The following is a 22,893-nucleotide window of genomic DNA, read 5'->3' as shown; positions in this document are numbered from 1 at the left end:
TGTTACTTGCTTCCCGTCTCCTAGCGACTGTCGTTACGGAACCGCTACATTTATAGGCAGAGAAGACTGTGCTGTACTGTAGTGGTGCTCAAACCTCTCCTCGGAGACCCCCAGACCTTACAGCATGTCGTAAGTAGCTCTGAACTAGTCACCTGGTTCACCTAGTCAAGGGCTTGATGATTAGTTGATGATTAGTTGATGATTGGTTTATGATTCGTTTATGATTTGTTTATGAGTTGTTTATGATTCGTTTAAGATTCGTTGATGATTCGTTTATGATTAGTTGATGGTTAGTTGATGGTTAGTTGATGGTTAGTTTATGATTAGTTGATGATTAGTTGATGATTCGTTGATGATTCGTTTATGATTCGTTTATGATTCGTTTATGATTCGTTGATGGTTAGTTGATAATTAGTTGATGATTCGTTTATGATTCGTTGATGATTCGTTGATGATTCGTTGATGATTCGTTGATGATTCGTTTATGATTCGTTGATGATTCGTTGATGACTCGTTGATGATTCGTCGAAAGGAAAGTAAAGGAGAGCTTTATTACTGTTTCCACCAGGATATTTCTTTATGAATATATATATCAATATAATAAATGAAGGTATGAACAGGAAATTCAACAAGCAGCATATGAAGACATAATCAAGTGGGACACAGAACATATTAAACATGTACTCTTCAAGTCCTCAACACCAAAACATTAGTATTTAATGAGCATACATATTGTCACTGTGCTAGAGCAGTTCAGTTGTATTGTACATACATTATATTGTCTAATAATGTACCGTGTATTGTATTGTACTGTATTGTCAAGTATTGTATTGTATTCAATGTACTGTGTTGTATTGTACTGTACTGTATTGTACTGTGTTATACTGTATTGTACTGTATTGTATAGTATAGTACTGTATGGTTAAGTACTGTATTGTATCATTCTGTTTTGTATTGTACTGTATTGTATTGTACTGTATAGTAAAGTAATGTATTGTATTGTACTGTATTGTATAGTACTGCATTGTATTGTAGTGTACTGTATAATATGGTATAGTACTGTATTGTAGTGTATTGTAGTGTATGATATTGTATAGTACTGTATAGTAGTTTATTGTACTGTATAATATTGTATAGTACTGTATTGTACTGTATAATATTGTATAGTACTGTATTGTACTGTATAATATTATATAGTACTGTATTGTAGTGTATTGTATTGTACTGTATTGCATATAACTGTATAGTATTGTACTGTATTGAATTGTACTGTAATGTGTAGTATTGTAACACATATATTATGGTCATGAGGCAGTGTTAAAGTGTTCAGACAATCAAACATCAAAACAATGACCCTTACTGTATTATACTGAATTGTATTGTACTGTATTGAATTGTACTGTATTGAATTGTACTGTATTGTATTGTACAGTATAATATTGTATTGTACTGTATAATATTGTATAGTACTGTATAATATTATATAGTACTGTATTGTAGTGTATTGTATTGTACTGTATTGCATATAACTGTATAGTATTGTACTGTATTGAATTGTACTGTAATGTGTAGTATTGTAACACATATATTATGGTCATGAGACAGTGTTAAAGTGTTCAGACAATCAAACATCAAAACAATGAACCTTACTGTATTATACTGAATTGTATTGTACTATAATGTGTAGTATTGTATTGTATTGTAACGGTACACGTATATAATGGTCATGAGACAGTATTAAAGTGTTCTTATCAAAACAATGAACCTTACTGTATTATACTGTATTGTATTGTACTATAATGTGTAGTATTGTATTGTACTATAATGTGTAGTATTGTATTGTACTATAATGCGTAGTATTGTATTGTACTATAATGCGTAGTATTGTATTGTACTATAATGTGTAGTATTGTATTGTACTATAATGTGTAGTATTGTACTATAATGTGTAGTATTGTAGTGTACTATAATGCGTAGTATTGTATTGTACTATAATGTGTAGTATTGTATTGTACTATAATGTGTAGTATTGTATTGTACTATAATGTGTAGTATTGTATTGTACTATAATGTGTAGTATTGTACTATAATGTGTAGTATTGTATTGTACTATAATGTGTAGTATTGTATTGTACTATAATGTGTAGTATTGTATTGTAACGGTACACATATATTATGGTCATGAGGCAGTGTTAAAGTGTTCTTATCAAAACAATGAACCTTACTGTATTATACTGTATTGTACTATAATGTGTAGTATTGTATTGTACTATAATGTGTAGTATTGTATTGTACTATAATGTGTAGTATTGTACTATAATGTGTAGTATTGTAGTGTACTATAATGTGTAGTATTGTATTGTACTATAATGTGTAGTATTGTACTATAATGTGTAGTATTGTAGTGTACTATAATGTGTAGTATTGTATTGTACTATAATGTGTAGTATTGTATTGTACTATAATGCGTAGTATTGTATTGTACTATAATGCGTAGTATTGTATTGTACTATAATGTGTAGTATTGTATTGTACTATAATGTGTAGTATTGTATTGTACTATAATGCGTAGTATTGTATTGTACTATAATGCGTAGTATTGTATTGTACTATAATGTGTAGTATTGTATTGTACTATAATGTGTAGTATTGTATTGTACTATAATGCGTAGTATTGTATTGTACTATAATGTGTAGTATTGTATTGTACTATAATGTGTAGTATTGTATTGTACTATAATGTGTAGTATTGTATTGTACTATAATGTGTAGTATTGTATTGTACTATAATGTGTAGTATTGTATTGTACTATAATGTGTAGTATTGTATTGTACTATAATGTGTAGTATTGTATTGTACTATAATGTGTAGTATTGTATTGTACTATAATGCGTAGTATTGTATTGTACTATAATGCGTAGTATTGTATTGTACTATAATGTGTAGTATTGTATTGTACTATAATGTGTAGTATTGTATTGTACTATAATGTGTAGTATTGTATTGTACTATAATGTGTAGTATTGTATTGTACTATAATGTGTAGTATTGTATTGTACTATAATGCGTAGTATTGTATTGTACTATAATGTGTAGTATTGTATTGTACTATAATGTGTAGTATTGTATTGTACTATAATGTGTAGTATTGTATTGTACTATAATGTGTAGTATTGTATTGTACTATAATGTGTAGTATTGTATTGTACTATAATGTGTAGTATTGTATTGTACTATAATGTGTAGTATTGTATTGTAACGGTACACATATATTATGGTCATGAGGCAGTGTTAAAGTGTTCTTATCAAAACAATGAACCTTACTGTATTATACTGTATTGTATTGTACTATAATGTGTAGTATTGTATTGTACTATAATGTGTAGTATTGTATTGTACTATAATGTGTAGTATTGTATTGTACTATAATGTGTAGTATTGTATTGTAACGGTACACATATATTATGGTCATGAGGCAGTGTTAAAGTGTTCTTATCAAAACAATGAACCTTACTGTATTATACTGTATTGTATTGTACTATAATGTGTAGTATTGTATTGTACTATAATGTGTAGTATTGTATTGTACTATAATGTGTAGTATTGTATTGTAACGGTACACATATATTATGGTCATGAGGCAGTGTTAAAGTGTTCTTATCAAAACAATGAACCTTCACTATGTATCATAAATATATTACATCTTATATCTCCAATGATAAACTGGGTGGTTTGAGCACTGAATGCTGATTGGCTGACAGCCGTGGTATATCAGACAGTATGACAAAACATGTATTTTAACTGCTCTAATTACGTTGGTGACCAGTTTAATGATAACAATAAGGCACCTCGGGGGTTTGTGGTATGTGGCCAAGGGTTGTATCCTGGGCTGTATGAACAGCACGTAGCCGTGGTATATTGGCCATATACCACACCTCCTAGTGCCTTTTAATGATTAAATATCCTTTTTGTTGTACAGTCAACATCACAATGTAAGGGTGTGTTTCAATAATATCCATAATAACTTAATGAATACAGAGCTATAACATCCCTGCACCAAACAGACTGGAAATATCACAACTCTTATACGGAAATATATATTTCATATGTTTAGTAATAGTATTTAATATATACTTTCATCAATATATAGTTTAATCTCCTATATCTATAGACAAGGCAGGTAGCCTAGTGGTTAAAGCGTTGGACTAGTAACCGGAAAAGTTGCAAGATTGAATCCTCGAGCTGATAAGGTACAAAACTGTCGTTCTGCCCCTGAACAAGGCAGTTAACCCACTGTTCCTAGGCCGTCATTGAAAATAAGAATTTGTTCTTAACTGACTTGCCTAGTTAAATAAATGTTAAATAAATAAAATACCTTCCCTCCCCCAAAAATCAAACCCTTTCTATCACAGTTCACAAGGTCAAATATAATATTTTTTTATATATTTTTTTTACTAAACCTTTGAATATATATTTTGTTGTGTGGCTGGAATGTCAATAATGTTCTGATGATCTGGTCAGGTTTCTGAGGACTCTTCATTAATTATTTTTTTTTACCTCAGTCCTTCCATAAATATACTTCTTCAAGGGTCCTAAAACGCAATGAGGCCTTTTTTTGAAGTCTTTACAGTGCTTCTGGTGAGGATTGGGCTACGTCCCAAATCGCATCCTATTCCCTTTATAGTGCACTACGGCACATAGAGCTCTGGTTGAAATGAGTACACTACATAGGGGATATGTTGCCATGTGGAACGTATCCTCTGTGATGAACAGGAAGAGGAGGAGCTGTCTGGTTTCCTCTTTAGCACTCTCTCCATCGCCACATGGCTCCTTCCTTCCACGTCAACATTGGATTGAATCTCTAATGTAGGGCACTACTTTTGAAGGGCGCTACTTTTGACCAGAACCTGAACTACATTAGGAATAGGCTGTCATTTGAGACTTAAACCACTGTTCCCCCTGCCACCCTGTCTACATAACTCTACCTACCTCATCACCCTCTCTACATAACTCTATATACCTCATCACCCTGTCTACATAAATCGATCTAGCTCATCACCCTGTCTACAAAAATCTATCTACCTCATCACCCTGTCTACATAAATCGATCTACCTCATCACCCTGTCTACATAAATCGATCTACCTCATCACCCTGTCTACATAAATCGATCTATCTCATGACCCGGTCTACATAACTCTACATCTACCTCATCACTGTCACATGACACCCTATTCCACATATACAATGGCTTGCGAAAGTATTCACCCCCCTTGGCATTTTTCCTATTTGTTGCCTTACAACCTGGAAATAAAATTGATTTTTGGGGGGTTGTATCATTTGATTTACACAACATGCCTACCATTTTAAAGATGCAAATTATGAAACAAACAAGAAATAAGACAAAAAAAAAACCCTCCCCTCTCTGTCTCCCCCCCCCCCCCCCCAAAAAAAAAAAAAATCAATACTTTGTAGAGCCACCTTTCTCAGCAATTATAGCTGCAAGTCTCTTGGGGTATGTCTCTATAAGCTTGGCACATCTAGCCGCTGGGATTTGTGCCCATTCTTCAAGGCAAAACTGCTACAGCTCCTTCAAGTTGGATGGGTTCCGCTGTTGTACAGCAATCTTTAAGTCATACCACATATTCTCAATTGGATTGAGGTCTGGGCTTTGACTAGACCATTCCAAAACATTTACATGTTTCCACATAAACCACTCGAGTGTTGCTTTAGCAGTATGATTAGGGTCATAGTCCTGCTGGAAGGTGAACCTCCGTCCCGGTCTCAAATCTCTGGAACACTGAAACAGGTTTCCCTCAAGAATGTCCCTGTATTTAGCACCATCCATCATTTCTTAAATTTTGACCAGTTTCCCAAGCTCTGCCCGATGAAAAACAATCCCACAGCATGATGCTGCCACCACCATGCGTCACTGTGGGGATGGGGTTCTCGGGGTGATGAGAGGTGTTGTGTTTGCGCCAGACATAGTGGTTTACTTTATGGCCAAAATGCTCAATTTTCATCTCATCTGACCAGAGTACCGTCTTCCATATGTTTGGGGAGTCTCCCACATGCCTTTTGGCGAACACCAAACATGGTTGCTTATTTTTTTATTTCAGCAATGGCTTTTTTCTGGCCACTCTTCCATAAAGCCCAGCTCTGTGGAGTGTACTGCTTAAAGTGGTCCTATGGACAGATTTTCCAATCTCTGCTGTGGAGCTTTGCAGCTCCTTCAGGGTTATCTTTGGTCTCTTTGTTTCCTCTCTGATTAATGTCCTCCTGGCCTGGTTCATGAGTTTGGTGGGCGGCCCTCTCTTGGCAGGTTGGTTGTGGTGCCATATTCTTTCCATTTTTTAATAATGGATTTATTTGGGCTCCCTGGGATGTTCAAAGTTTCAGATGTTTTTTTATAACCCAACCCTGATCTGTACTTCTCCACAACTTTGTCCCTGACCTGTTTGGAGAGCTCCTTGGTCTTCATGGTGCTGCTTGCTTGGTGGTGCCCCTTTCTTAATGGTGTTGCAGACTCTGGGGCCTTTCAGAACAGGTGTATATATACACTGAGATTATGTGACTGAGATTGCACACAGGTGGACTTTATTTAACTAATTATGTGACTTCTGAAGGTAATTGGTTGCACCAGATCTTATTTAGGGGCTTCATGTGAACACACGCACCACTTTCCCGTTTCTTATTTTTTTGGATGTTTTGAAAAAAGTAATTATTTAAATTTCACTTCACCTGTAACGACATTCCTCATCTGAGGAGGAGAAGCGAGAAGAAGGATCGGAGGACCAATGCGCAGCGTGGTAGGTGTCCATAACGTTTATTATAAGATATGAACTGAACACTATGAAAAACAAAACAATAAACGCGAACATGAACCGGAACAGTACCGTGTGGCGACAAACACTGACACGGAAACAAACACCCACAACTCAACCGAAACAGTACCGTGTGGCGACAAACACTCACACGGAAAACAAACACCCACCACTCAAAAGTGGCACTGTATACAGTATACAGTATAGTGCACTACTTGTTCAGACCAAAGCATGACACTATATACACCTCTCCTAACCTGAACCATTGGTGCCCAAAATACAAAACTGATCCGAGATCGGCATCGTCTTCATCAACTTCTCAACACTAGGGTTGTAAATCCACAGGTTTTTCCTCCTGGTTGTAGGATTCCCAATTTTATGCTTTTTATTCCCAACTGAGTCCCCGTTTTTTACAACCAGGATTTCCGGAAAACCTTGGAATTTTTGGAAAGTTACTAGAATTTCGCGACCCTCCACTTCCCAACCCTCTTCCCCCCCCCCCCGCTCTCTCAGCACTGTTCCTCCCCCAGGGACTCAGAGTTCTCTCCCAGGTCGATGGAACCTGAGGACCCCCTAATCTTCCCTCTCCCTGGTACTCCAACCAGCCCGGACCCCGCCAGGCCTCCAGGCCCCCCAGGCAGCCTTCCTCCCCCGTGCCCAGGGTAGACCTCCATGGAGCTGGATATGGACTGGAGGGAGTGGTCCCTGAAGTAATGGAAGGCCTCCTGGTCGAGGTAGTTCTGCTCCTCCCTGAGACCCTGCTCGAACAGTTTGCGTTTGTGCCGGAACTCGATGACCGTCTTGGTGTAGGAGTTGAGGGTGGTGACGGAAGCTGCCATGCAGCAGGTGAAGGAGCCCCATGCCAGGCTGAGAGGGAGGGGGAGGGAGGGAGGGAGAGAGAGGGAGGGAGGGAGGGAGAGAGACAGAGAGAGAGGGAGAGAGGGAGAGAGGGAGGGAGGGAGGGAGGGAGAGAGAGAGAGAGAGAGAGGGAGAGAGAGGGAGAGAGAGAGAGAGACTGATTCAGCCAATGGAAATACCTCTTCTTCCTCTTGAGTGTGTGTTTATGAGCGTGCGTGTATCTGCGTGTGCGTGTCCCAGACAACAGCTGTCTTCTCTAGCTCCGGCCATAGACGTGGAAGATAGAAAGTCAAGGACAATCTAAGGTACACCCAAATGGCACCCTATGCGCATAAGGCGGAGTCTGGCCAAAAGTAGTGCACTATGTAGGGAATAGGGTGCCATAGAGCTCTGGCCAAAAGTAGTGCACTATGTAGGGAATAGGGTGCCATAGAGCTCTGGCCAAAAGTAGTGCACTATATAGGGAATAGGGTTCCATTTGGGATGAAGCTCCTAGAGAAAACAGCCATATGTGTCGGTGTTTGTAAATACGGCTGGGTTGATATGGACACAACGGTCGGTCGTCGGCTGGTTTCTAGATGGAGATGTTGCTTGTGTTCCGAGATGGACAGTGTAGAATGACATGGAATGAATAGAACCTCTAGAATGTTCAGTGCATTCTGGAATCACTGGTTTATATACTACACCATTTCTGCTGCTTGTCGACTGTGACACCAGTGTTTCACTGGAGAAATGTACAGTAAGCAACCAATCATATTCAGACAACGATATGGCTTCGGTATGAGTACTGACCAGAGGGACAGTCATCACTCATACCAAACACACAGACAGACAGTATGAGTACTGACCAGAGGGACAGTCATCACTCATACCAAACACACAGACAGACAGTATGAGTACTGACCAGAGGGACAGTCATCACTCATACCAAACACACAGACAGAGAGTATGAGTACTGACCAGAGGGACAGTCATCACTCATACCAAACACACAGACAGACAGTATGAGTACTGACCAGAGGGACAGTCATCACTCATACCAAACACACAGACAGACAGACAGACAGTATGAGTACTGACCAGAGGGACAGTCATCACTCATACCAAACACACAGACAGACAGACAGACAGTATGAGTACTGACCAGAGGGACAGTCATCACTCATACCAAACACACAGACAGACAGTATGAGTACTGACCAGAGGGACAGTCATCACTCATACCAAACACACAGACAGAGAGTATGAGTACTGACCAGAGGGACAGTCATCACTCATACCAAGCACACAGACAGACAGTATGAGTACTGACCAGAGGGACAGTCATCACTCATACCAAACACACAGACAGACAGACAGACAGACAGTATGAGTACTGACCAGAGGGACAGTCATCACTCATACCAAACACACAGACAGACAGTATGAGTACTGACCAGAGGGACAGTCATCACTCATACCAAACACCCAGACAGAGAGTATGAGTACTGACCAGAGGGACAGTCATCACTCATACCAAACACACAGACAGAGAGTATGAGTACTGACCAGAGGGACAGTCATCACTCATACCAAACACACAGACAGACAGTATGAGTACTGACCAGAGGAACAGTCATTACTCATACCAAACACACAGACAGACAGTTTGAGTACTGACCAGAGGAACAGTCATTACTCATGCCAAACACACAGACAGACAGTATGAGTACTGACCAGAAGGACCATCCATAGTCCCAGGAGTGGGGTCTCCAGTCTTCAGGACCCAGACTAACTGTGATCTGGAAAACCTGGGTGTACATCATGTGGGCCACCATGCCTAGCAGACCTGAGGAGAAGCAGACACACACACACACACACACACACACACACACACACACACACACACACACACACACACACACACACAGAGAAGTTTAAAACCTCTACAGGATCGGTGGGTCCCCCCCGTGGGATGATTGAACTAACGTGCGCTAATGTGATTATACCTAGCAGACCTGAGGAGACGCAGATACAGAGAAACCCGCAGAAACCCGCACGCACACACACACGAGGTTGTAAGAAACAAGAACATTTCCCAGGACATATACATATCTGATATTGGCAGAAAGCTTAAATTCTTGTTAACTTCTCGAGGGAAGGGGGCAGCATTGGGAATTTTGGATGAAAAGCGTGCCCAAATTAGACTGCCTGCTACTCAGCCATAAAAGCTAGAATATGCATATAATTAGTAGATTTGGATAGAAAACTCTTTGAAGTTTCTAAAACTCTTTGAATGATTTCTGTGAGTATAACAGATCTCATTTGTCAGACAAAAACCTGAGAAAAAATCCAACCAGGAAGTGGGAAATCTGAGGTTTGTAGTTTTTCAACTCTTGGCCTATCAAATACACAGTGAATTTGGAATACTGGGCTAAACGCGCGAACAAAAATGAGATATTTGGACATAAATGATGGACATTATCGAACAAAACAAACATTTATTGTGGAACTGGGATTCCTGGGAGTGCATTCTGATGAAGATCACCAAAGACGAGTGAATATTTATAATGCTATTTCTGACTTCTGTTGACTCCACAACATGGCGGATGTCTGTTTGGCTTGATTTGTTGTCTGAGCGCTGTACTCAGATTATTGCATGGTTTGTTTTTTTATTTTTTATTTGACACAGCGGTTGCATCAAGGAGAACTGGATCTCAAATTTCATGCATAACAGTTGTATCTTTTAGCAATGTTTATTATGAGTATTTCTGTAAATTGATGTTGTCACGATCGTCGTAGTGAGGAGACCAAAGCGCAGCGCAATGTGAATGCATGATTTAATGAAAAGACGGAAAAAACAAACAAACTAACAAGATGACCGTGACTGCTAAAGAAACACTGTGCTAACAAGCAACAGAACATAGACAATAACCCACAAAATACCCAAAGAAGATGGCTGCCTAAATATGGTTCCCAATCAGAGACAACGATAAACAGCTGCCTTTAATTGAGAACCAATCTAGGCAACCATAGACATACATAAACACCTAGATGGTAAACAACCCCATAAACCTACAAAACCCCTAGACAGTACAAAAACACATACATCACCCATGTCACACCCTGACCTAACCAAAACATATAAAGAAAACAAAGAATACTCAGGTCAGGGCGTGACAGATGTGGCTCTCTGCAAAATCATCGGATGTTTTGGAACTACTGAACATAACGCGTCAATGTAAACTTAGAATTTTTGGATATAAATATGAACTTTACTGAACAAAACATACATGTATTGTGTAACATGAAGTCCTATGAGTGTCATCTGATGAAGATCATCAAAGGTTAGTGATTAATTGCGGCTGGATTTACAACAAGTGTATCTTTAAAATGGTGTAAAATACTTGTATGTTTGAGGAATTTTAATTATGGGATTTCTGTTGTTTTGAATTTGGCGCCACTGGCTGTTGACGAGGTGGGACGCTAGATATGGTAATGACTCATAAACACATTGTCATCTCTATGAGCATATATTACATTAGATATGGTAATGACTCATAAACACATTGTCATCTGTATGAGCATATATTACATTATATATGGTAATGACTCATAAACACATTGTCATCTATATGAGCATATATTACATTATATATGGTAATGACTCATAAACACATTGTCATCTATATGAGCATATATTACATTATATATGGTAATGACTCATAAACACATTGTCATCTATATGAGCATATATTACATTAGATATGGTAATGACTCATAAACACATTGTCATCTGTATGAGCATATATTACATTATATATGGTAATGACTCATAAACACATTGTCATCTATATGAGCATATATTACATTATATACGGTAATGACTCATAAACACATTGTCATCTATATGAGCATATATTACATTAGATATGGTAATGACTCATAAACACATTGTCATCTGTATGAGCATATATTACATTATATATGGTAATGACTCATAAACACATTGTCATCTATATGAGCATATATTACATTATATATGGTAATGACTCATAAACACATTGTCATCTATATGAGCATATATTACATTAGATATGGTAATGACTCATAAACACATTGTCATCTGTATGAGCATATATTACATTATATATGGTAATGACTCATAAACACATTGTCATCTATATGAGCATATATTACATTAGATATGGTAATGACTCATAAACACATTGTCATCTATATGAGCATATATTACATTATATACGGTAATGACTCATAAACACACTGTCATCTCTATGAGCATATATTACATTATATACGGTAATGACTCATACACACACTGTTATCTCTATGAGCATATATTACATTATATATGGTAATGACTCATAAACACATTGTCATCTATATGAGCATATATTACATTAGATATGGTAATGACTCATAAACACACTGTCATCTGTATGAGCATATATTACATTATATATGGTAATGACTCATAAACACACTGTCATCTGTATGAGCATATATTACATTATATATGGTAATGACTCATAAACACACTGTCATCTATATGAGCATATATTACATTATATATGGTAATGACTCATAAACACATTGCCATCTATATGAGCATATATTACATTAGATATGGTAATGACTCATAAACACATTGTCATCTATATGAGCATATATTACATTATATATGGTAATGACTCATAAACACATTGTCATCTATATGAGCATATATTACATTATATATGGTAATGACTCATGAACACACATGAAATAACATTTAAAGGATATATAGATAGTCAATAAGAGGACAATGCTCTGTGTAAATGGATTACAACACCGACATGCAGCTGTTGTTTTTACGCATATAATCCTATTGCCTTTGTTGTCTCTATGGGTTCTGGTCAAGAGTAGTGCACTATGTAGGGAATAGGGTGCCATTTTCCATAGGGTTCTGGTCAAAAGTAGTGCACTATGTAGGGAATAGGGTGTCATTTGCCATAGGGTTCTGGTCAAAAGTAGTGCACTATGTAGGGAATAGGGTGTCATTTGCCATAGGGTTCTGGTCAAGAGTAGTGCACTATGTAGGGAATAGGGTGTCATTTGCCATAGGGTTCTGGTCAAAAGTAGTGCACTATGTAGGGAATAGGGTGTCATTTGCCATAGGGTTCTGGTCAAGAGTAGTGCACTATGTAGGGAATAGGGTGTCATTTGCCATAGGGTTCTGGTCAAAAGTAGTGCACTATGTAGGGAATAGGGTGTCATTTGCCATAGGGTTCTGGTCAAGAGTAGTGCACTATGTAGGGAATAGGGTGCCATTTGCCATAGGGTTCTGGTCAAGAGTAGTGCACTATGTAGGGAATAGGGTGCCATTTGCCATAGGGTTCTGGTCAAGAGTAGTGCACTATGTAGGGAATAGGGTGCCATTTGCCATAGGGTTCTGGTCAAGAGTAGTGCACTATGTAGGGAATAGGGTGTCATTTGCCATAGGGTTCTGGTCAAAAGTAGTGCACTATGTAGGGAATAGGGTGTCATTTGCCATAGGGTTCTGGTCAAGAGTAGTGCACTATGTAGGGAATAGGGTGTCATTTGCCATAGGGTTCTGGTCAAGAGTAGTGCACTATGTAGGGAATAGGGTGTCATTTGCCATAGGGTTCTGGTCAAGAGTAGTGCACTATGTAGGGAATAGGGTGCCATTTGCCATAGGGTTCTGGTCAAAAGTAGTGCACTATGTAGGGAATAGGGTGTCATTTGCCATAGGGTTCTGGTCAAGAGTAGTGCACTATGTAGGGAATAGGGTGCCATTTGCCATAGGGTTCTGGTCAAGAGTAGTGCACTATGTAGGGAATAGGGTGCCATTTGCCATAGGGTTCTGGTCAAGAGTAGTGCACTATGTAGGGAATAGGGTGCCATTTGCCATAGGGTTCTGGTCAAGAGTAGTGCACTATGTAGGGAATAGGGTGCCATTTGCCATAGGGTTCTGGTCAAGAGTAGTGCACTATGTAGGGAATAGGGTGTCATTTGCCATAGGGTTCTGGTCAAGAGTAGTGCACTATGTAGGGAATAGGGTGCCATTTGCCATAGGGTTCTGGTCAAGAGTAGTGCACTATGTAGGGAATAGGGTGCCATTTGCCATAGGGTTCTGGTCAAGAGTAGTGCACTATGTAGGGAATAGGGTGCCATTTGCCATAGGGTTCTGGTCAAAAGTAGTGCACTATGTAGGGAATAGGGCGCCATTTGCCATAGGGTTCTGGTCAAGAGTAGTGCACTATGTAGGGAATAGGGTGCCATTTGCCATAGGGTTCTGGTCAAAAGTAGTGCACTATGTAGGGAATAGGGTGCCATTTGCCATAGGGTTCTGGTCAAAAAGTAGTGCACTAGGGAATAGGGTGCCATTTGCCATAGGGTTCTGGTCAAAAAGTAGTGCACTAGGGAATAGGGTGCCATTTGCCTGCGATAGCAACAGCTGTCCTGCGGCTACAGCAGATGGGCTGAAACAGCTACGAACAGCACACACACACACACACACAAACACACACACACCTTCACACACACAGTCATACACAAACAAACACACACACACACACACACACACACACACACACACACACACACACACACCATTCATGTGGTATGAATGTCAGCCAGTGGAAGCAGTCATTACTCACTGGTGTCTATGGTTCTGACCTGCTCTGAAGAGAGGAGGAGGAAGGGAGAGAGTAACAGAGAGAGAGAGAGAGAGAGAGAAAGAGGAGAAAGAGATATACCACCAGAGAGAGAGAAGACAGAGGACACAGAGGTCAGAGAGGTCATGAGCAGATGAGCTCCTGCATTTTTCAGCATGTTCTAGGAAAAATATAGATTTGGAGTTAGATAAACTTGGATATTTTTTGGCAGGGACATGTACAGGATTCTACCCTCCACAGCATAACCTTCGCTCGAGATCAAAACTCAAAACCTACACCCTGATATTGGACGGAATCACCTGGAAGGCCCAAGCTATACAGCAAATGCTCTGGCTAACAGACTGAAAACACCATCCAACCTGGAACTGAGTGAGAAATGTTTAGTCTGAAGACATATTTTATGTTCGCAAGAAGAACAATACAATACAAAGATATATTTTACATTATGAGGACTGAATGGTGAGTTGGACTACCAAGCCTGCTAGGACAAGGAGATGGACTACCAAGCCTGCTAGGACAAGGAGATGGACTACCAAGCCTGCTAGGACAAGGAGATGGACTACCAAGCCTGCTAGGACAAGGAGATGGACTACCAAGCCTGCTAGGACAAGGAGTTGGACTACCAAGCCTGCTAGGACAAGGAGATGGACTACCAAGCCTGCTAGGACAAGGAGTTGGACTACCAAGCCTGCTAGGACAAGGAGTTGGACTACCAAGCCTGCTAGGACAAGGAGTTGGACTACCAAGCCTGCTAGGACAAGGAGATGGACTACCAAGCCTGCTAGGACAAGGAGATGGACTACCAAGCCTGCTAGGACAAGGAGATGGACTACCAAGCCTGCTAGGACAAGGAGTTGGACTACAAGGCCTGCTAGGACGAGGAGTTGGACTACCAAGCCTGCTAGGACAAGGAGATGGACTACCAAGCCTGCTAGGACAAGGAGATGGACTACCAAGCCTGCTAGGACAAGGAGATGGACTACCAAGCCTGCTAGGACAAGGAGTTGGACTACCAAGCCTGCTAGGACAAGGAGATGGACTACCAAGCCTGCTAGGACAAGGAGATGGACTACCAAGCCTGCTAGTACAAGGAGTTGGACTACCAAGCCTGCTAGGACAAGGAGATGGACTACCAAGCCTGCTAGGACAAGGAGATGGACTACCAAGCCTGCTAGGACAAGGAGTTGGACTACCAAGCCTGCTAGGACAAGGAGATGGACTACCAAAGCCTGCTAGGACAAGGAGTTGGACTACCAACCCTGCTAGGACAAGGAGTTGGACTACCAAGCCTGCTAGGACAAGGAGATGGACTACCAAGCCTGCTAGGACAAGGAGTTGGACTACCAAGCCTGCTAGGACAAGGAGTTGGACTACCAAGCCTGCTAGGACAAGGAGTTGGATTAGTTAGCCTGCTAGGACAAGGAGATGGACTACCAAGCCTGCTAGGACAATGGGATGGACTACCAAGCTTGCTAGGACAAGGAAATTGACTACCTAGCCTGCTAGGACAAGGAGTTGGACTACCAAGCCTGCTAGGACAAGGAGTTGGACTACCAAGCCTGCTAGGACAAGGAGATGGACTACCAAAGCCTGCTAGGACAAGGAGTTGGACTACCAACCCTGCTAGGACAAGGAGTTGGACTACCAAGCCTGCTAGGACAAGGAGATGGACTACCAAGCCTGCTAGGACAAGGAGTTGGACTACCAAGCCTGCTAGGACAAGGAGTTGGACTACCAAGCCTGCTAGGACAAGGAGTTGGACTAGTTAGCCTGCTAGGACAAGGAGATGGACTACCAAGCCTGCTAGGACAATGGGATGGACTACCAAGCTTGCTAGGACAAGGAAATTGACTACCTAGCCTGCTAGGACAAGGAGTTGGACTACCAAGCCTGCTAGGACAAGGAGTTGGACTACCAAGCCTGCTAGGACAAGGAGTTGGACTACCAAGCCTGCTAGGACAAGGAGATGGACTACCAAGCCTGCTAGGACAAGGAGATGGACTACCAAGCCTGCTAGGACAAGGAGTTGGACTACCAAGCCTGCTAGGACAAGGAGATGGACTACCAAGCCTGCTAGGACAAGGAGTTGGACTACCAAACCTGCTAGGACAAGGAGTTGGACTACCAAGCCTGCTAGGACAAGGAGATGGACTACCTAGCCTGCTAGGACAAGGAGTTGGACTGGTAAGCCTGCTAGGACAAGGAGTTGGACTACCAAGCCTGCTAGGACAAGGAGTTGGACTGGTAAGCCTGCTAGGACAAGGAGATGGACTACCAAGCCTGGTATGACACAGTGCTATATTAACCAGACCATCCCCTGGCACAGTGCTATATTAACCAGACCATCCCCTGGCACAGTGCTATATTAACCAGACCATCCCCTGGTACAGTGCTATATTAACCAGACCATCCCCTGGCATGACACAGTGCAATATTAACCAGACCATCCCCTGGCATGGCACAGTGCTATATTAACCAGACCATCCCCTGGTACAGTGCTATATTAACCAGACCATCCCCTGGTATGACACAGTGCTATATTAACCAGACCATCCCCTGGCATGGCACAGTGCTATATTAACCAGACCATCCCCTGACACAGTGCTATATTAACCAGACCATCCCCTGGTATGACACAGTGTTATATTAACACACTAACCCTCTGTTAAGAGGGTGTTAAAGAGGGGTAGAAACTCAGGATACTAGACAATGAGGACTCTGAGTCAGCTAATATAAATCTCTGGAACAGTAATGGTACAGGGCAGCCCCCAAACCCTTTCAGCTAGACGTTCACCTAATCAAATAATTAGCTCAGCAGGAGAAGCTCTCCGTTGAGAAAGATACCCCACCCCGAGCGGGTCAGACCAGATCTCTTCATTATATAACCTCACAGACGAGCAACTCCAAGTGGAAAGTCAACCTCCCAGCACAGAGTACTACCCCATCATTGAAATGAAGGATAAATTCACTCAGCTGGAGGGAAGACAGGTGGAGCTGGAACAGCAGGTGATTACAGTCCAGTCAGCACAGACCCAGACAACAGTCCAGCACAACAACACCCCCTTAACCAGACCTGGAGAGCTGGAGGTGGAGAGAGACCTATCTGCACTCTGGACAGTGGTGAGACAGCTTCAACATGATAAAAAGCATGAGCAGGAGAAGAACAGAGCACTAGAGGAGAGGATCAAACTGCTGGAGGAGAGGTTGAGGGGGATGGTGTGTGACAGAGAACCACCTACTAGAGAGGTGGCCACCCCCACAGAGAAGCCAGCAGAACAGCCCACCTCAGCACCTGACAAAAGTCTCGACACCACAGCAGAACAGTCCACCCAGACCCTGACCATAACGTTGAAATCACAGCGGGACAGACAAATGAAGAACCCCAAGCCCAGGGGATCTCACCCCCCCTGTCAGCCACCCTAGAAGCCCTCCTGACAACCCCCCCACACCCACTGAGGACAAACACAAGACACAGATTGCACTCCATATGGACTCAAACAGAAAATACAGTGCCTTGCGAAAGTATTCGCCCCCCTTGAACTTTGCGACCTTTTGCCACATTTCAGGCTTCAAACATAAAGATATAAAACTGTATTTTTTTGTGAAGAATCAACAACAGGTGGGACACAATCATGAAGTGGAACGACATTTATTGGATATTTCAAACTTTTTTAACAAATCAAAAACAGAAAAATTGGGCGTGCAAAATTATTCAGCCCCTTTACTTTCAGTGCAGCAAACTCTCTCCAGAAGTTCAGTGAGGATCTCTGAATGATCCAATGTTGACCTAAATGACTAATGATGATAAATACAATCCACCTGTGTGTAATCAAGTCTCCGTTTAAATGCACCTGCACTGTGATAGTCTCAGAGGTCCGTTAAAAGCGCAGAGAGCATCATGAAGAACAAGGAACACACCAGGCAGGTCCGAGATACTGTTGTGAAGAAGTTTAAAGTCGGATTTGGATACAAAAAGATTTCCCAAGCTTTAAACATCCCAAGGAGCACTGTGCAAGCGATAATATTGAAATGGAAGGAGTATCAGACCACTGCAAATCTACCAAGACCTGGCCGCCCCTCTAAACTTTCAGCTCATACAAGGAGAAGACTGATCAGAGATGCAGCCAAGAGGCCCATGATCACTCTGGATGAACTGCAGAGATCTACAGCTGAGGTGGGAGACTCTGTCCATAGGACAACAATCAGTCGTATATTGCACAAATCTGGCCTTTATGGAAGAGTGGCAAGAAGAAAGCCATTTCTTAAAGATATCCATAAAAAGTGTTGTTTAAAGTTTGCCACAAGCCACCTGGGAGACACACCAAGCATGTGGAAGAAGGTGCTCTGGTCAGATGAAACCAAAATTGAACTTTTTGGCAACAATGCAAAACGTTATGTTTGGCGTAAAAGCAACACAGCTGAACACACCATCCCCACTGTCAAACATGGTGGTGGCAGCATCATGGTTTGGGCCTGCTTTTCTTCAGCAGGGACAGGGAAGATGGTTAAAATTGATGGGAAGATGGATGGAGCCAAATACAGGACCATTCTGGAAGAAAACCTGATGGAGTCTGCAAAAGACCTGAGACTGGGACGGAGATTTGTCTTCCAACAAGACAATGATCCAAAACATAAAGCAAAATCTACAATGGAATGGTTCAAAAATAAACATATCCAGGTGTTAGAATGGCCAAGTCAAAGTCCAGACCTGAATCCAATCGAGAATCTGTGGAAAGAACTGAAAACTGCTGTTCACAAATGCTCTCCATCCAACCTCACTGAGCTCGAGCTGTTTTGCAAGGAGGAATGGGAAAAAATGTCAGTCTCTCGATGTGCAAAACTGATAGACATACCCCAAGCGACTTACAGCTGTAATCGCAACAAAAGTTGGCGCTACAAAGTATTAACTTAAGGGGGCTGAATAATTTTGCACGCCCAATTTTTCTGTTTTTGATTTGTTAAAAAAGTTTGAAATATCCAATAAATGTCGTTCCACTTCATGATTGTGTCCCACTTGTTGTTGATTCTTCACAAAAAAATACAGTTTTATATCTTTATGTTTGAAGCCTGAAATGTGGCAAAAGGTCGCAAAGTTCAAGGGGGCCGAATACTTTCGCAAGGCACTGTATATACAAGAAAATAAACACAGTGTGTCTAAACTCTGGTGTCCAAACACCCAGTGCGCCCTAGACCTTCTGTCTGAGGACCAACTAGGGTCACCCAGCCACATGATAATACACCCAGTGTGCCCTAGACCTTCTGTCTGAGGACCAACTAGGGTCACCCAGCCACATGATAATACACCCAGTGCGCCCTAGACCTTCTGTCTGAGGACCAACTAGGTTCACCTAGCCACATGATAATACACCCAGAGCCCTAGACCTTCTGTCTGGGGACCGACTAGGTTCACCCAGCCACATGATAATACACCCAGAGCCCTAGACCTTCTGTCTGAGGACCAACTAGTTACACCAGGGGTTATGCTAATCTGATATAGAGCAGACCTAACTCACTCCATTAAATTAGACAAAACAGGAACATTTTACATTTGGCTAGAGATTCAAAAGGAAATGATCTTAAAATAACAGAGAAACATGTCCTCCTGTGTGCTACCTATATCCCCCCACTAGAATCCCCATATTTTAATGAAGACAGCTTCTCCACACAAACAACAAGTGTGGGGTTAAAATGGGCAAAAAACAGACACATTTCTTCCAACAGGGCATTGGGGTGAGACAGGGATGCAGCTTAAGCCCCACCCTCTTCAACATATATATCAACGAATTGGCGCGGGCACTAGAAAAGTCTGCAGCACCCGGCCTCACCCTACTAGAATCCAAAGTCATGTGTCTACTGTTTGCTGATGATCTGGTGCTTCTGTCCCCAACCAAGGAGGGCCTACAGCAGCACCTAGATCTTCTGCACAGATTCTGTCAGACCTGGGCTCTGACAGTAAATTTCAGTACAACCAAAATAACGGTGTTACAAAAAAGGTCCAGTCGCCAGGACCACAAATACAAATTCCATCTAGACACCATTGCCCTAGAGCACACAAAAAACTATATACACCTCGGCCTAAACATCAGTGCCACAGATAACTTCCACAAAGCTGTGACCGATCTGAGAGACAAGGCAAGAAGGGCATTCTATGCCATCAAAAGGAACATAAAATTCAACATACCAGTTAGGATCTGGCTAAAAATACTTGAATCAGTTATAGAGCCCATTGCCGTTTATGGTTGTGAGGTCTGGGGTCCGCTCACCAACCAAGATTTCACAAAATGGGACAAACACCAAACTGACACTCTGCATGCAGAATTCTGCAAAAATATCCTCTGTGTACAACGTAAATCACCAAATAATGCATGCAGAGCAGAATTAGGCCGATACCCGCTAATGATCAAAATCCAGAAAAGAGCCCTTAAATTCTACAACCACCTAAAAGGAAGCGATTCCCAAACCTTCCATAACAAAGCCATCACCTACAGAGAGATGAGCCTGGAGAAGAGTCCCCTAAGCAAGCTGGTCCTGGGGCTCTGTGGGGTGTGTTTGTGTTTGTGAACAGAGCCCCAGGACCAGCTTGCTTAGGGGACTCTTCTCCAGGCTCATCTCTCTGTAGGTGATGGCTTTGTTATGGCTTTGTTATGGAACAGAGCCCCAGGACAGCAGCACAATTAGACCCAACCAAATCATGAGAAAACAAAAAGATAATTACTTGACACATTGCAAAGAATTAACAAAAAAACAGAGCAAACTAGAATGCTATTTGACCCTAAACAGAGAGTACACAGTGGCAGAATACCTGACCACTGTGACTGACCTAAACTTAAGGAAAGCTTTGACTATGTACAGACTCAGTGAGCATAGCCTTGCTATTGAGAAAGGCTGCCGTAGGCAGACATGGCTCTCAAGAGAAGACAGGCTTTGTGCTCACTGCCCACAAAATGAGGTGGAAACTGAGCTGCACTTCCTAACCTCCTGCACAATGTATGACCATATTAGAGACACATATTTCCCTCAGATTACACAGATCCACAAAGAATTCGAAAACAAATCCAAATTTGATAAACTCCCATATCTACTGGGTGAAATTCCACAGTGTGCCATCACAGCAGCAAGATTTGTGACCTGTTGCCACAAGAAAAGGGCAACCAGTGAAGAACAAACACCATTGTAAATACAACCCATATTTATGTTTATTTATTTTCCCTTGTGTACCCTTTACCTTTTCTACATCGTTACAACATTGTACTGTATATAGACATAATATGACATTTGTAATGTCTTTATTGTTTTGAAACTTCTGTATGTGTAATGTTTACTGTTAATTGTTATTGTTTATTTCACTTTATATATTATCTACCTCACTTGCTTTGGCAATGTTAACACATGTTTCCCATGCCAATAAAGCCCCTTGAATAGAATATAAGACAGACAGACAGACAGACAGACAGACAGACAGACAGACAGACAGACAGACAGACAGACAGACAGACAGACAGACAGACAGACAGACAGACAGACAGACAGACAGACAGACAGACAGACAGACAGACAGACAGACAGACAGACAGACAGACAGACAGACAGACAGACAGACAGACAGACAGACAGACAGACAGACAGACAGACAGACAGACAGACAGACAGACAGACAGACAGACAGACAGACAGACAGACAGACAGACAGACAGACAGACAGACAGACAGACAGACAGACAGACAGACAGACAGACAGACAGACAGACAGACAGACAGACAGACAGACAGACAGACAGACAGACAGACAGACAGACAGACAGACAGACAGACAGACAGACAGACAGACAGACAGACAGACAGACAGACAGACAGACAGACAGACAGACAGATAGATAGATAGATAGATAGATAGATAGATAGATAGATAGATAGATAGATAGATAGCACTCCCAATGTGTGTGTCCAAAAGATCTCGATGGAGGAACTACTGTAGGAGAGTCTTCCTGTGTCTCTAGTGTTTGTTTCAAGTTTTAGGGTTTATTTGTCAAGTTCCCAGGATGCACCAGGTGGAAACTGTGAAATGCTTACTGGCACTTTCCCAACAATGCAATCAACAATCAAGTCAATAATATAGTAAGAAAAAAAACAAAAAACAAAAAAACACAAGAAACACAAGAAATACAAGAAATACTTCAAATCAAATGTTATTGATTTGCGAAATGATTGTGTTTCTTGCTCCGACAGTGCAGTAATATCTAACAATTTCACAACGTATACCCAATACACACAAATCTAAGTAAAGGAATGGAATTAAGAATATTTACATATATTTACGAGCGATGTCAAATAAGATATAGAATAAGATACAGTAGAATAGAATAGAATAGAATAGAATACAGTAAATACATATGAGATGAGTAATGCAGGATATGTAATCATTATTATCTTATTATTAATCTCTCGGTCCCTGCTTTGATGTACTGACCTGGCCTTCTGGATGGTAGTGGTGTGAACAGGCAGTGGCTCGGGTGGTTGTTGTCCTTAATGATAAT

General features: G+C 41.2%; 1 protein-coding gene across 1 annotated transcript in view; it reads right to left on the bottom strand.

Moving 5' to 3' along the window:
• Positions 1-6,810: 6,810 nt before the first annotated feature.
• LOC118938376 (germ cell-specific gene 1-like protein) overlaps positions 6,811-22,893 on the bottom strand; it is a 46,071-nt gene continuing 29,988 nt past the window's right edge. The window contains exons 4-5 of the mRNA XM_036942102.1: positions 9,399-9,510; positions 6,811-7,691 (exon numbers count right to left, since the gene is read on the bottom strand). Of these exons, the coding sequence (XP_036797997.1) occupies positions 7,334-7,691; positions 9,399-9,510 (470 nt within the window). The 3' untranslated portion in view covers positions 6,811-7,333. The remainder of the gene's footprint in view (positions 7,692-9,398; positions 9,511-22,893) is intronic.

The sequence above is a fragment of the Oncorhynchus mykiss genome, chromosome 13, assembly GCF_013265735.2.
Source record: "Oncorhynchus mykiss isolate Arlee chromosome 13, USDA_OmykA_1.1, whole genome shotgun sequence".
In the NCBI taxonomy this organism is placed as follows: domain Eukaryota; kingdom Metazoa; phylum Chordata; class Actinopteri; order Salmoniformes; family Salmonidae; genus Oncorhynchus; species Oncorhynchus mykiss.
Note: the sequence above shows the minus strand (reverse complement) of the source record. Positions and strands in the feature narration are given on the sequence as shown.